Below are 16,585 nucleotides of genomic sequence, written 5' to 3' on the forward strand. Positions count from 1 at the left end.
TGAGGTTTGTAGGCAAATGGATGGAACTAGAAAATATTATCCTGAGTGAGGTAACCTAGACTCAGAAAGACAAACATGGTATGTACTCACTCATAAGTGGATACTAGATGTAAAGCAAAGGATAACCAGACTGCAACTCACAATTCCATGAAGACTACCTAGTAAAGAGGACCCTAAGAAAGACACAGGGATCGCCCAGTGACAGAGAAATGGAGATCTACAGGAGCAAACTGGGGGGGGGGGGGAGGTAATGAGGTAATGGAGGGCAAGGGTCGGGGGAAAGTGAGCTTAGGGGAGCGGAAGGTCCTGCTGGATCAGGAACAGAGGGGAAGAACAAGGAAAGAGATAGCATGATAAATGAAGACCCCATGGGAATAGGAAGAAGCAGAGTGCTAGAGAGGTCCCCAGAAATCCACAATGATGACTCCACAATGTACTACTGGCAATGGTCGAGAGAACGCCTGAGCTGACCTACTCTGGTGATCGGTTGGCCAAACACCCTGTCATGCTAGAACTCTCATCCAGTGACTGATGGAAGCAGATGCAAAGATTCAAGGCCAAACCCCAGGTGGAGCTCCAGGAGTCCAATTGGCGGCGAGAGAGAGGAGGGATTATATGAGCAAGAGATATCGAGGCCTGGGAACTTTGAATACCAAGCAAACATTTATGGAGCATCTGCATTACTCTAGTTTAACAATGAGATGCTTCATTTAAAGACTGGTTCCAGTTCCATTTGCTACTCTGGTAAAAAGCCACGGGTTGTCTGGGGAAGGGGCACTGTCTGCATAAACACTTCCTGTCTGGTGGCTGTACCACAGGGACACTGTCCTTGACGGTGAGTGAATGAGTTAGAAATGTTGGGCCTGGCCAGTGACCCCAGAACAGAGCTCTCCCAGATCAAGGTTCTGTGGGACTCCCCTTCTCCCCCGAGCTCCTAGAGGACAACCTGGCACATGCTGGTCCGGGGTCACAACATCACCTGGCCCTTTGTGAAGCTGCCCCACCTCTCTGAAGAGCCAGTGGATTCCACCAGCCATTCAGTCTGCTCAGTTTTGAGAGGGAGACCTGCAGCCACCTTGGCACGCGAGTGTTGTCCGCAGACACCCAGTCGGTACTCATGCCAACACTAACCAAAGCACTGACCTGAGTGCTGCACCTCAGGCTGAGGGGAATGCTTCCTGCATCAAAGCTCAGACCCTGCACATGTTTGTGGGAGGTGTACATAGAACCTGTTATGATCTTCCCTCCCACGGGGTTACATTTAAAGGACTGTATTGAACCTGTCCCTGAAACATAGAAACAAAAAATAGCCCAGGTCATGTCTTCTCTAGACCAGCAGTTCTCAACCTGTGGGTCATGACCCCTTTGGCAAACCTCTATCTCCAAAATATTCACATTACAATTCATAACAGTAGCAAAATTATAGTTATGAAGTAGCAATGAAATAATGTTAGGAGCCAGGCGGTGGTGGGCACGCCTTTAATCCCAGCACTCGGGAGGCAGAGACAGGCGGATCTCTGTGAGTTCGAGGCCAGCCTGGGCTACAGAGTGAGTTCCAGGAAAGGCACAAAGCTACACAGAGAAACCCTGTCTTGAAAAACCAAAAAGAAAAAAAAGAAATGACGTTAGGGCTGGGGGTCACCACAACTGTATTAGAGGGTTGCAGCATTAGGAAGATTGAGAACCACTGCTCTAGATTGTAAGTCCAGAGTGGCCACCAAGACTCTGGGTGAAGCCAGCTGCCCCATCAGCAGGCCAGACCTAGCCTCCACCCTCCCTCTACCCTGCCTCACCCCTACTCTGCCAACTCACCCCTTTCCCTAGTCATTGCCTGCCCTGAAAATAAATGTGTCCATCCTCATAGTGTGACGAGGGTGATGTTCTTTGTCACCTGTCACATGCTAAGTCTGTGCTCAGTCACCACGCTGCACCCACCCCTGTGATGGCTGTAAGACAGTTACACTAAGTCAGTATTGGGGTCCAGCCCCTCTATAGTCTTTTCCCAGAGTTCCAGAAGAGATACTACCAGTGGCAAATTAATTAATCTGAGGGATTCTCGAGTAAATCTACGTACATGAAACTCTTTAGTCCATTCACTTTATTCTTCTAAGTCAGTTCTCTCTCTACACAGCTTCTATCCTGTTCTCATTCTCAGCTCCTTTCTTGCCAAATTTCTCTCTACACTTTTCTGCTGTTCTCCTTAAGTTCTATCTTAATTCTCCTATCTAGCTCTTCCTCATCCTCCATCTCATTCTTCTAGTTTCTACCCAAGTCGCTGAGGTTTTCAGTTATAGACCCATACAAAGCAGCAATTCTCTGGCTAAGGCAGGGCCACACAGGCTTGAATTCTTTTAGGGTTAAACAGAGAAGTGATAAGATCCACCCAAAGAGCAGTAATTGCCAGCTATCATTTACAACCCAAAAGGGAATGAATAATGGGAAATAGAATCAACTGAGGGCTAAATTGGCTAAATATATCTAAGAAGGGATTTCTGTGCTCAAAATTTGCACAAGAAACAAGACTTTGTACCTAACATCTGCCTGGCCTTGGTGGTTGTCTCTGTATGGATAGTTACCTTATTTTCAGGAGACTAGCAGGTGGTCTGGATGCTTGTTTATCTGCAGTCTGTGCTTGCATGTTTAGGAGGTATCTCAGATAAAATACTTTCATCCAGAGACAGTCCTGGCCAGATGTTGCTAATGACGATAATTACAGAAAGGCCTGAAATTAAAGGGGTCTTGATGGTGTCTGTTGTTAGCGCACTTGGAGGATGTTATCCAAATACTTTAATTGTATAGAGGAAATTGTGCCCAGTGAATGATCAACACACTGTTCTAGGAATGGAAAAGTTACAATAGCACATGAGAAATTCTTAGCAGGAAACAGCTAATATTCAAAAGCCAATATCACCAAGACTCCTTAAGTCTTGGCTTTATCCTCTTTATCCTCTGGAAAGGACCTTGGCTTCTTCCAGGTATGGCTTTGTCGTGGTCAGCTGAATTCCTGCTTCATATTTCTGTGGCCCGCAGCAAATCAGGAGTGGTTTGTCCTGAGGAAACTGAAACTCTGTGTGTCATTCTAACTCTCCAGCCCCTTGGTTTTCACAGACCCCTTTGAGAAATGCAGGACATTTGTGACTGCCCAGCAGCCACAGTTCTGGACTGTCTTGTGACCCAGCACTCCAGATGGACAACAGCCCTTCCTGACCCTCAGTACACCTGCTTAGGTCACCTCCTGACTCTGAGATGAGAGGCCAGCAGGGTAGGAGAGTGCTAAGGACTGACCCCAGGTGGCCTTGGTACAAGGGAGGATCCTTGAGCACCTCACAGTCTATCTCCTAGAGCTTTCCCAGCTCTGAGCCTCGTAGACTGTGCTGGACGATATCTAGAGAACTCAAAAGAGCAGCACTTTGTCCTAGGTGTCACCTTTGGGAGTATCTCACCTGGGGAGCTTTCCTCCATGAAAACAAAAGCTTTCTCCAATTTGAAGCTACACAGGAGCAGCCATGGATCTCACAGGAATCTGAAGCCTCCTAGCTTCAGATAGATCATCACCTTCTGACCTCCCATGTTATTTCTCCTTTGCTCTTGTAGGCCACAGTGAATGCCCGGCCCCAGCGAATCCTCGACACATCCTCTCTCACCCAGTCGGCCCCAGCCAGCCCGACCAACAAGGGCATGCACATCCACCAAGTGGGGTAAGTGGCTTGCCAAGCCTTCTCTACTCTGGTGAGGTCCCAGATGCTACATCACCGCCAGGTCCTTGCTTTCCTCTCCCTTCTCCTCTCTTAGCACTTCTCCACCCCTCTCCATCCTCTCTCCCTCCTCCCTCCTTTCTCCCGAAACACACATGCACATGATGCCCCTTTCTAAAAGTCTTCCCTATCCCAAGAACACTTCATTTGCACACAGCATGACAAGAAACATTGAATGATGTCTGATTCCTATGGCCTTTGGAATTTTTTCAGAGGACCTAGTTCTCTATGTAGGTGAGCGATGGGGTTGGTTCTACACTGCCACACCAGTTTCTGCTCAGGAAATGGTGTGACTGACTGGGCACACCAGTTCTGGATTATGTTATCTTTTCCTCACTGCCTTGGTTCATTCCTGTCTACTGAAGGATGTGTCTCATTGCCTGCCAGAGAGCATCCAGCAAGGACAGTCCTACTTAGCTTCAGCAAGTAGCAGGCCAGGCGGTTGCACCTTTCTGAGGGAGACATCTCTGAGGGAGAGGGCCTGGGATCTCATCTCTGTGTTGTGACCCTCAGTAAAGCATGCCGTCTGCTCTTCTCGCAACTGCAGAGGCTCCCCGCCAGCATCTAGCACCAGCAGCTGTAGCCTGACCAATGACGTGGCCAAGCAGACTGTCAGCCGTGACCTGCCCTCCAGCCGCCCGGGTACTGCAGGCCCCACAGGGGCACAGTATACCCCTCACTCCCACCAGTTCCCTCGAACACGAAAGATGTTTGACAAAGGCCCTGACCAGGTACAAAGACATGCGCTGTTTTGCAGTTTCTCATGACCTGTAAGCACTCAGTGTCGGGACAGGGTGCTGCAGACTTTGCTTTCCTGACATTCCTTAGTTTGGGATCATCTCTCCCTGTGGCCCAATGCCAGCTATGCCTTTGAGACACAGTGGCACCCAGGTCCAGCACCCCTATCTGCAGGTCTGGTCTTCCTACAGCTGTCCTGCTAGGTTGGCTCATGTAGGCCACTGCATGAGTCACTATAAGCATGTGTAGTTCATTTGTTTTTTCCCCTTTGTGGGTAAACAGCATTCTGTCTTCCTGTCTTCACTTGATTTGGCCACAGCTCTGTGATACCTGTTCTGAATGGCTTGTTTGATTTTTTTTCCATGAGCACTCGATTACTATATACAAGCAGGCACAAGCTCTGCCTTTAACTAAGCTGGAAAAAATGGTCCAGGAGAGAGAAATGTGCTGTTGCCTCCAAGAGCCACAGAGAACCACATCCTGTCAGCCACTGCACAGTAGTGAGGGATATTCAAGGTGTCTCTCAGCAGTAGAGGGTGCCATGGCTCACTTTGTCATTTAGGGAATAAAGAAGGAGCCACAGCTTGGAGCCGTAACACACACCTGGAATCCCAGCACTCAGAATGTTGGGGTAGGAAGACCACTGGTTCTGTACTACAAGTGAGAAGAGCACAGAATGGTCATCTGTCACAGCATTGTTCACTGTGACCCTTGTCTTAAGTGTAAGAAGTAGAGGAGTACCAGAGTTACTGGCACAACCATACAATCCTGACACTCAGGAGCCTGAGGCAGGAAGATCAGGACTTCCAAACCAGATTGGGCTCTACATAGTGAGACCCTGTCTCAAAGCTGAAGTCAGTACAGGAACAATGAGATTAAAGCATTTCCTCCTAATTCTGCTCTTTCTCAAACACTCCCAAGACCACAGATGACGCAGATGATGCTGCCGGACACAAAAGCTTCATGTGTGCTACGATACAGACTGGGTTCTGCGACTGGAGTGCCCGCTACTTTGCCCAGCCAGTCATGAAGGTGAGTCCTGAGTTCTTTGCCACAGTGGAACCTTGGCTTCCACAACCTTGGTGCTCACACCTGAAGCTGGGGTCCTCATGCTGCTTTCTCCTTCCCCATGTGTCCCTGGTGCTGACCTTGGAGTTTGATCTTTGTTCCTCAAAGTCCCTTCCTAATGACACAAAGCCCCAATCCTGTCCCCATCTTTGGCTCACTGGGGTCTGTTAGCTCAGCTGTGACCTGAACAGGTGGGCCAGGATGTGCAGGGGTTTGACTGAGTGGAGCTCAGACACATTCAGCCTTTCCTTTGGTTTCTGTGGATTCTGCCACACCGTACACCAAAGCGCTGTCATGGTACAGGCATCAGTAGTTAGGACAGAAGAACCAATTGGTGGCACATGACACGCCTTTAATCCCAGCACTTGGGAGTCAGAGGCAGGAGGATCTCTGTGGGCCAGCCTGGTCTACAAAGTGAAGTTCAGGACAGTCAGGGCTACACAGAGAAACCCTGTCTTAAACAGAACAAAAAGAAAAGCAAAGTGGCCAGCTTTGCTTCCCTCATCTCTCCTTAAAGAAAGCACAGGCAAAAATCTGCCTGTCTAGAACTTTCCAGCATCACATGTTACCTTGTCTAGCTCCCTCATGGAGGAGTGTGCTCAGACCTAGCCATGTGCCATGCTTGGTGACTTAGCATTCTGGGGACAATGGTGATTTACTCTGCCAAACTGCCTTCTGGGTCTTACCCTTCCTTAGCTATAATGCAAGATGTGTCAAGACTACAGACTTGTGCCCAAGCTCATGGCCCCAACCCTGCAGCAGCTACACTTGGTCAGCCTCTGAGTTCATGCAAGAGCTGCAGAGATAGGCTTTTAGGTTTGTCTGTAGGTCTGAAGCAGATTCTTAGAACATCTTCTCCTTCCTGCATATTGACAACTGAAAACTGAGACCCTCAGCTGCTTCATAATTGTATGTCAAGCTAGATGCCCAAATAAGTTCTCTGAAAAGCATTTAAGACAAGCATTACAGGATAAACGGCCAAACTTCCTACATTTTGGGCCACCATTCCCTTCAAACTAATCATTGCTTTGTTAAGATGCAAAATAATATATAAAAATCAAATATAGATGGTCTCTGTGAGTCCTTATAAAAGCAAAAACTGAGATTCACTTAAATGTTTAACAGAGACTGGGCGGTTAAAAATTCTGAAATGGGCCGGGCGGTGGTGGCGCACGCCTTTAATCCCAGCACTCGGGAGGCAGAGGCAGGCGGATCTCTGTGAGTTCGAGGCCAGCCTGGGCTACCAAGTGAGATCCAGGAAAGGCGCAAAGCTACACAAGAGAAACCCTGTCTCGGAAAACCAAAAAAAAAAAAAAAAAATTCTGAAATGGGGTTGAGGGCATAATTTAGCAACGAGACACTTGCCTGTCTTTCCCAAGACTCTGAATTCCATATAAGCACTGCAAAAACAAAATAAAAATACAGTCTCCTCCAGGCTGGACCAGGGTGTGGCTCAGTGATGGACAGCTTGCCTGTTGTACTAGAAGCTACAAACTCCATCTCAGGACCATCAAAAAAATAAAATAATAATGAAGAAAAAGTCATGAAACATTTGATCAGATATTATTGAAACTATTAAGCAAATTTTTGGATGTTTTTGGTTTTTTTTTTTTTCGTTTTGTTTTGTTTTTGGGATTTTCAAGACAGGATTTCTCTGTGTAGCCCTGGCTACCCTGGAACTCACTCTGTTAGACCAGACTGGCCTCAAACTTAGAGATCCACCTGCCTCTGCCTCTGCCTCTGCCTCCCAAGTGCTGAGATTAAAGGCATGTGCTACCATACCTAGCTAAGCAATTTTTTTAAATTAAATTTGAAAGTTAATTAGTAGCAGCCAGGTGTGGTGATGCATGCCCATAATACCAGCATTCAGGAGGTTGAGGAGGGAGGATTGTGACTTCAGGGTCAGCCTCTGGACCATATTTGAGACCCTATCGAAAACCAAAACAGATCAAAAAGTTCATCGCATAAGAAAATGCTCATTGATTGGCTTGATCTGTTTGGGAGGCATCTAGGCAGTGGGACCGAGTCCTGTGCTCATTGCATGAGTTGGCTGATTGAAACCTGGGGCTTATACAAGGATGCTTGGCTCAGTCTGGGAGGAGGGGACTGGACCTGCCTGGACTGAGTCTACCAGGTTGATCTCAGTCCTCGGGGGGAGGCTTTGCCCTGGAGGAGGAGGGAATGGGGGGAGGTGGGCTGGAGGGAAGGGGCGGGGGTGGGAGGGGGGAGAACAGGGGAACCCATGGCTGATATGTAGAACTGAATGGTATTGTAAAATAAAATAAAAGGAAAAAGAAAAAGAAAGAATGCTCATGACAAAAGCTTTTAGACAAATACTAAGAGCTGAACCTCCAGAGTAACAGCAGTTCCATAGGCCATTATTACCTGACATGCTCATGGGAAATCCTAGAAGGGAACTCTGTGATCTCGGACACCTTGGTGGTGGTGGCACTGAGTGTAGCTTTTCTGCATATATTTCTGGCTCCTACTCTCTTGGTACCAAATATGAAGTGTTGGAATGCAAAGAAATCAGCCTGTAGATCTTCTAGGTGTAAAGGTCAAGCTGTAGGAACAAGCACATGCCCTTCTGGTCCAACAGGAGGAGAGGGCAATCCCTAGACTTGTGCAGTGAGCAAGAGCTGCCTAGGTGGTAAAGAACCCACATTGAGGGCACTCAGACACTGGGTGCCTCCAGAATTTTCCTTTAGAGCCATGTGGACAATTGAGAAGTTGACCAGCATTTGGTTTCCTGATATAGTCTGTACTTATGGCAGGTGAGGTTGAATAATGCAAAAACAGACTCCTGCTTCCCTTCCACCTTGGTGGCAGGGACTGGCAGTAATGGTGACTTCTTGGGACACTAGTGAGAGACTTTTCTTGAAGGCCTTGAAAATTGCCTATTGTCTATCATCCTTATGTGGTGAAAGGGAGGAAGGGAGCAGGTGGCCCAGAATGCACTGCTGCTAGACTTAAAGCTGAACTCAGTGTGTTCCCAAAGGGCTGCCCTAGAGTGAGCAGGCTGTCCCTAAGTACAGGCAGTGGGTGAGAGTCCTCAGAGGCTGGCGACACTGGCTGGGCCTGAGGCAAGGGTCCGCTGTGCAACATGTGCTGGCTCTCCTCAGCTCAACATAGACTCGAGTGCCTCCATATTCCTCTTGTAGTCCATGGGGCATGTGTGAGAGTTGCCACCACAGGAATTAGATAGGGGCATGGACACTGCAGAAGCAGTGGCCAAAAAGACCCCCTAGGACCCACTGTCCCATACAGAAGCCACAAGGAGCACTTGGCAAATAAGCAAATGGTTGTTTTCCTGGGACCCTGATGAGCCTGTTGGGGCAAACTCAGTCTCAGAACTGAGGGACTTGAAGTGAACTTTTAGCCTTCAGAGGGGGAGCAGGGCATGCTTTATCCCATTTTAAAAGGGCTTTCCCACTTGTGCCCAACGGTATAAAAGACACTCCTTGTCTTAATCACCTCATGGTGTGTTGGTGTCACAGTGCATCAGGGCCTTCCGCTGCTGGCCTGCTTACAGAAGTAAACATTCTAAGGCTAAGGTTGGACCTCAGCAGTAAAGAACTTTGAGCCTTAACTGCTTTAAAGGTGTGTAAAAGATGAAAATAGAGTTCAGATAGGAAAAGTATACTTCGTGTGTGTCAGTGATCACCTAAAAGGGACTTGAGTAAAGAAAAGTTAATTTCGGCTTACAGTTCCAGGATGCACCCTTCTAAGGCAGTCACGACAGCAGGAGCAGGAGGCAGCTGTCCCATTGTGTTCTCAGTCAGAAAGCAGGAAGAGATCAAGGCTTGTGCTCAGCTCACTTTCTTCTGTTTATTCAGTCCAGGACCCAGGCATGGGATGGTCCAGCCTACATGTAGGTGGGCCTTTCCCTCAGTTAACCTAATCTGTATAACCTCGGCAGAGGTTCATTCCCATGGTGATTTTGAATACCATCAGTTGACAGAATCAGCCATCATGTGGGACAGCAGTGAGCACCTGGTGGTCAGGACTAAGTGTCCAGAACTCATGGTTACAGTCTGTACAGGTGTGCAGGTGTGCAGGGGCCGAGGAAGGGACTCTCCCTGTGCAGGAGTCCACGGCTCAACATCTGCCGTGTGAGCAGCGAAACAATCCACAACTATGTCTTTTGTGTGGACCACAAAACAATGTTAATGACAGCCTGTCATGTACTTAAAAAAAAGTATGGAATTTAGTTTTGTTTTTTGTTCTTGGTTTTTTTGGTTGTTTTTTTTGTTTGTTTGTTTGTTTGGGTTTTTTGTTTGTTTTCTTGTTTGACTAGTTGGTTGGTTTGGTTTGGTTTGGTTTTTTGAGATAGGATTTCGCTGTGTAGCCCTGGCTGATCTCTGTGTAGACTAGGCCGGCCTTGAACTCAAGAGATCCATCTGCCTCTGCCTCTGTGGAATGCTGGAATCAAAGGTGTGCATCACCATATCCCAGCACCGAATTTAGTTTTAAATAGTAATGTTTTTCTTCTCTTAGCTGGCAAATTTCAAAGATTAGTTCTGTCAGGAGCTTGCCTCATAAAGGAGTGGGGAAGCAAGCATCCTCAAATGTGTTAGTGCCGGGGAAGTGCCACTGTGCTGTAGAGAGAGATTTGGCAGTCGCTGTCAGAATTAAGTGGCAGAACCAGTGGTCCTTCTGAGGAGTGCATTCTTTTGTTTTGTTTTGTTTGGGCATGATTTTGTTTTTTCAAGATAAAGTCTCTCTGTGTAATAGTCCTGGCTGGCACTGAACTCAGATCTGCCTACCTCTGCCTCCTGAGTGCTGGAATTAAAGGTGTGGGCCACCATGCCCAACTGAGGCATTCTTAAAAATCACTCTGTGTGTATGTGTGTGTGTGGGTGGGTGTGGGTGTTTGGGTGTGCTTGTGTTGCTAGTCCAAAGGTGTGCTATGTAACACTGTAATAATCAAGAACTGCTACTACATCCACAGACTGGGTGAATACCACACAGCCATTAGCTTAATGGTTTGTGTCTCTATGTTAGGACGGGGTAGGATACTCATCCAGACACTGGGTCTGGGGACTGCCCGACAAGCTGATGGCCAGGGACTTAGAGGGTTTGAGTCAGGTTTGGAAAAAGAGCTTTAAGAGTCAGTCAACTGTTGCATGGCACCAGAACAGTAGGTGCCAGCATGAGAGCACAGACCTGCACCTCAGCCCAGGCTTCACAGGTGCTCTCTGGTTGCAGGGCCCTTTGCAGCTCTTACTCCTGGGAAATCTACACATCCATGAAACTGGCTCAAAGCACATTATTAAAAAGCCAGAAAATGGAAATCATGAGGCTAAATGAACATAATCCCCATAATACACACAGCTTCGTCTTGATTTTGCTGCATTTGCTTCAAATGCTGTGGGGTTGTTCCTTTCCCTCGTGTATGAGTTTTGCGTCTTCGGAAACACAAAGCTCTATGCTGGCTCTACTCTTCTGGTAACGCTGGAAAAGCATCGCTTCCACCCTGGAAGTCAGGAATGACACAGGAGGGAGTCCTGACTGCTCTTGAACCCTTCAGAGGGAGAGTCAGACAGTACTGAGCTTCCCGAAAGGAGAGGGAAGGCAGTGCCACCTCCAGGAACTGGAGCCTTACACCTCTGTCAGAAAGGATGGACTCCTCGGGCTCTACTTGCCCATGGGTCTCCAGAGACTGAGTATAGAATACCCATCCCTCAGGGCCTCTATACAGGCTTGTGTGTGTGTGTGTGTGTGTGTGTGTGGTGGAGGGGGTGTCTGTGTGCACACATGTGTGTGCCATGGATCCTAAGACAGAGTAGAAACCATCCTCAGTAATGTGAGCCTGGCAGAAGGGAGCATCCTCTGCAACAAGACACCAGTGCCCCCCTTTCTCAAAGGAACACAACTCATAAGCCCCTCGTGGAAAGGCAGCAAGTGCTGCTCTCCCCAGACGCTGGGAGGGAGGACCTTCCCAACTCAGAAAAGTTTAAGACAACACCTTATTTCAAGAGCCACCAGAAAAATGGTTGGGATTCTCCACAAGGGAGATGGAGCAGTCTCCACCCAGCCCACGCTTAGAACCTGAAACACAGGCCCTGCTCACAGCCCGCAGCAGAGAGACCTTCCTGACCAGCACCAGGTCAGCTGGGCCCGGCAGCAGGCTCAGCAGCTGACATCTGACATCCAGAACATAGAAACAAGCCCTGAGGTACCCATGAGGAGGAGCACAGGAACTGCTGAGGGAAGCACAAAGTAACCAGTGAGATGTGAAGTGGGAGTGAGAAAAGGTGACCATCCCGGCAGCAAAGCCCAAGTCCACCTCAGCTCCTTACACTGAGCATCCAGCCAGGAGAGGACAGAACTGATTACCTTGGTCTCTGCTATTCTGCACATGAAGCGTGGAATTCATTTAAAAGTATAAGAGGCTCAAAATTGTCAGGCAAGCACTGTCAGAAACAGAAGCCAGTCATAGGGGGACTCAACTCTGAGACAACCCAGATGTTGGAACTAACATGTGGCATGTGAAATAACTAACCAAACAGTGAATGCAGAGCAGGGCGCCATTTTCCACCCCATAAATCCCAGCTCTTGGAAGGCAGATGTCGGAGGATTGTCATGAGTTTGAAGCCAGCCTTGGCCATGCTGTGACTTCCACGACATTCTGGCTACAGAGTGAGATCCTGTCATAAATATAAAATAAAATACAGGGGCTATTGGAAAAAAAAAAGTGGAGAATATGCATAAAGAGACTAGCAAATGGAAAACTAAGAAAGTCAAAAGAGCCCCAGTGAGATGGCTCATCAGACTTAAAAGTGCTGGCCACCAAGCCTGACAACCTGAGTGTGATCCCCAGGACCCACACTGAAAAGAAGGAACTGACTCACAAGGTGGCCTCCAGCCTCCATACAATTCACCTTGATGCATGTACGTAGACACACACACACACACACACACACACACACACACACACACACCAGCAATTTAAAAAAGAAATACCAAAAATGAAACACAAAGTAAGAAGGAAAAGGAAAATTCAGATCCCAGCACTTGGGAGGCTGCAGTAGTTTGAATGTATTTGGCCCTGTAAGCTCATAGGGAGTGGCACTATTAAGAGGTGTGGCCTTGTTGTTGGAGGAGGCTTGTTGTTGTTGTTGAGGCTGGAGGGCACACCTTTAACCTGTGCCACACCTTCTGTTGGAAGTGTGTCACTCACTGTTGGGGGTAGGCTTCAAGGTCTTTTTCTCAAGCTTCACTCAGTGTGATAGTCGACTTCTTGTTGCCTCTGAGTCGAGATGTAGGACTATCAGCTCCAGCACCATGTCTGTTTGTACAATGCTCCCTGCCATGATGGACTGAACCTCTGAACTGTAAGCAAGCTGGCCATAGTGTCTCTTCCCAGCAATAGTAAACCCTAACTAAGACAGAGGTGTAGTCAGGTAGATCTCTGTGAATTCAAGGCCAGCCCTGTCTACTTAGTCAACCCTGTCTCAGGCAACAACAAGATCACCTGTCAATGGGTCAGAAGACCTGCTGTTAAGATGGCAGTGTTCCTCAAATAGATCTGTGGACTCTCGGCTATCTCTTTGAAAATTGACAAGCTTGACACTGAATCCCTATGGAAATGTGAGGAACAGAAAAGACACAAAAGAGTAAAGAAACAAGGCGACTCATACTTCTGATTTCAAAACGTATATGGCTGCACAAAGTAAGTCCATGTGATCTGGACATGAGGGCAGAAAGGTAGCAGAGCATGCCTAGCATCACTACTGTGACCATAAACACAACTCAGACAGGGCCCTTTAGCATGAGCTACCACAGTTCACTTGACTATAGATAAGCAACGTGAGTCCTCTTGGCTGTTAAAGGAAATAGCCTTTGTCTCTTTCAATCACTCACAAAAACTTCGTAATTTAAAACATTAATTATATCAAAGAAAACTGAATAGTTTTACCAGTTGTTACCACTTGACTGTGTAGTGTTGTAGTGTCTCCCTCCCACAGGCTCGCCACCGAGAGCCTCGGTTTCCAGCTAGTGGCACTGATTGGGAGTTGGGACCTCCTTGGGGAAGTAGGTCTCTGGGAAGGCTTAGGGAAGATGCTCTTGTCTCCAGCTCCTTAGTCCACCTTGATGTGAGAAGCCCTGCTCCACCACATGCTTCTTGCGGTGATGCCCTCCCTCACCACAACCCATGGCAATGGGGCCATGGGCTGAAACCTCTGACACTCCTGTATAGCCCAGACTGACCTGGAACTCAGTGTGTAGCTCGGGCTGGCCTCAAATTTGTAGCATTCCCCTGCCTCAGCCTCTTGAATGCCAAGAGGAGAGCCATGACCACCATTCCTGGTTTCACCTTTTCTTTTACGTTGTGCATGTCAGTGTTTAGTCACAGCAGCTGAAGTCTGACTACCACAGCTGGCAGTTCCAACACAGCTTTAAGGAAGAAGAACCTTCCTTAAATAGAAATACAGAAACACAGGTGTAGACTCTTGCCAGTGTGCTACATAAAGACAACATGAGTCTGATACCAAAACCAGATATGTTGTAGGAGAACAAACAACAATCCAATAGACCTGAAGTCATCAACACAGCACTAATGAGGAAACACACACTTAATTACTGCTGAGCACATGGACCACCCTATCCTTATGTTGACTCAGCGTTAGAACCAGTCTAAGTGACCACAGCAGCGTGAAGGAAGACAGACTGCACAGTTGTCTTCATAGCTGCAGAGAAAGCATCTGACAACAACAAACTCAGGAACTAGGGACAGAAGTAAATTTTCCTTTTTGAAGGACACCCACAAAACCTTATAGCTAGTATCATTCTTATTAGCAAAAGGCCTTGCTCAAACCAGCACAAAGTAAGGATGTCTGACTTCACCATTTAATACCCTACCAGAGGCCCTAGACCTGTGTACATCAAGGCAGAGGAAGCAGTGTTTGCAGGTAGGGAAGGTGAAATGAGGCCATCTCCACCCCAGACATCCCTGTGTGCATGGGAGGTCCAAGCCTGCCAAATGCTGCGAGAGTGAGTTGAGGTCAGTAGGCTTTCCAGATACAGAGATATGCTGCAAAATCCCCTGCATCTTTGTCAGAAGCAACAAGAAATTGAAATGTAATATCAGTGGCATTTGCAAATAACACTACAAAACAGAAGTATTGAGGTAAAAATCTTTTTTAAAAATATTGAAAATTATAATACTGTAAAAGAAATGAGAGAGGCCATATTCATAGGTGGGAAGGCTCAGTGGCATGTAGGTGCTGGGCCTCCCTAAACGGCCACTTAAACTCAATGCAGTCCTGATCAAAGGAAAGCTGTTTGGGCAAAAAATTATGAGCTTAAAATATGGAGAAAAGTGATGAAACTCCAAAAACTAGAAATTTTGCAATAGAACAAAGCTACAGGTCTCACACTGTCCAATCTCAAGACTGTCAAGTTAGTAATCAGGATGTGTGTGGAACTAGAGCATGGATAGACACATAGATCAATAGGATAGGATAGAGAGCCCAGAAACAGCCACACAGGCAGGTTCCATTGATTTTCAGCAAAGGTGTGAAAACAGTCCAATTCAGCAGAGACGTTTCAAAGAAACAGCCTTGATCTCTTCCACCTTACCAACAAGTAACACAGTGAATTGTGTTCCCACGTGTAAAACCTTTGGGTTAGGTAGAGCCTTTTGTAAGATACAAAAACCACAAGCCATACAAGAAAAGGATGAATTGGACTTCATCAAATAGATACTCAGACATTTCACATGACCATCCTCAGCTACACAGCACATTTGAACACAGGCTGGAATATACAAAACTCTGTGTCTTACTTAGGAATCCTTTTTTTTTTTTCTTTTTTTGGTTTTTCAAGATAGGGTTTCTCTGTGTAGTTTTTTGGTGCCTGTCCTGGATCTCGCTCTGTAGACCAGGCAGGATCTCACAGGGATCCACCTGTCTCTGAATCCCGAGTGCTGGGATTAAAGGCGTGAGCCACCACTACCTTGCTTACCTTAGTTAGGATTCTTTTTGCTGTGATGAAACACCATGACCAAAATCAACCTGGGGAGGAAAGGGTTTATTCAACTTATACTATCCTATCACAGTTCACCATCAAAGGAAGTCCAGACAGGAACTCAAGGAGCTGATGCAGAGGCCATGGAGGGGGCTGCTTACCGGCTTGCTCCTCATGGCCTGCTCAGCCTGCTTTCTTATGGAACCCAGGACCACCAGCCCAGGGACAGCCCCACCCACCCACAATGAACTGGGTGCTCCCCCATCAGTCACTAAGAAAATGCCCTACAGCAGCAGTTCTCTACCTGTGGATCTCAGCCCTGTAATTGGATTTTTTCTTTGGGCCGCCAGCTTACAAAAAAACAACACGGAGACTTAATATTAATTATGCAAGCTCAGCCAATAAGTTGGGCTTGTTTCTAACTAGCTCTTATAACTTAAATTAACCCATATCCTTTAATCTGCGTTCTTTTACATGGCTCAGTTACCTTTACTCTGTACTGCCCATGCTGCTTCCTCTCCATCTTGCTGGCCACTCCTCCTTCCCTCTTCCCAGTGTCCTCTGTGCCTAGAAACCCTACCTAGCTATTGGCCATTCAGCTTTTTATTAAACCAATCAGAGTAACACATCTTTACAGTGTATAAAACATTATTCCAAAACATTTCCCCCTTTTTGTTTAAATAAAAAGGAAAGGTTTTAACTCTAACATAGTAAAATTATATACAATAAGAATAATTGTCAGGCAAGAATTTATAATAATTCAGAGAAAGTACTGTATTAGCTATCCTATCTTGGTGAGTCTAAAGTTTTGTACCTAATTTACTTTCTACCATGACTAAGGAAAACTGTAACTATAACTGTCTAGTCTTCAATTCCATCAGAGATCTGAGAAGGATATAATAGTACCTGAGTAAGGTAGGAAGTGCAGAGTAAACAACTTCCAAAACTATAGAAATGACAGAGATGGCTGGCTGCCTAGACAGTCACCCAAGGTTCCTCTGCAACATTGGGGCATCCATCCTCAGCCTACAGGCCTAGGATATCTAACAGAC

The 16,585-nt window shown here is 47.0% G+C and overlaps 1 protein-coding gene across 5 annotated transcripts in view; it reads left to right on the top strand.

Annotated features, from left to right (window-relative positions):
* Rptor (regulatory associated protein of MTOR complex 1) overlaps positions 1–16,585 on the top strand; it is a 348,484-nt gene that overhangs the window by 310,178 nt on the left and 21,721 nt on the right. For all 5 annotated transcript variants that reach the window (XM_076543891.1, XM_006987711.4, XM_042283303.2 and 2 more), the window contains 3 exons: positions 3,595–3,698; positions 4,303–4,486; positions 5,415–5,525. In XM_076543891.1, the coding sequence (XP_076400006.1) occupies positions 3,595–3,698; positions 4,303–4,486; positions 5,415–5,525 (399 nt within the window). The remainder of the gene's footprint in view (positions 1–3,594; positions 3,699–4,302; positions 4,487–5,414; positions 5,526–16,585) is intronic.

Source organism: Peromyscus maniculatus, chromosome 8 (genome assembly GCF_049852395.1).
Source record: "Peromyscus maniculatus bairdii isolate BWxNUB_F1_BW_parent chromosome 8, HU_Pman_BW_mat_3.1, whole genome shotgun sequence".
Classification (NCBI taxonomy): Eukaryota; Metazoa; Chordata; class Mammalia; order Rodentia; family Cricetidae; genus Peromyscus; species Peromyscus maniculatus.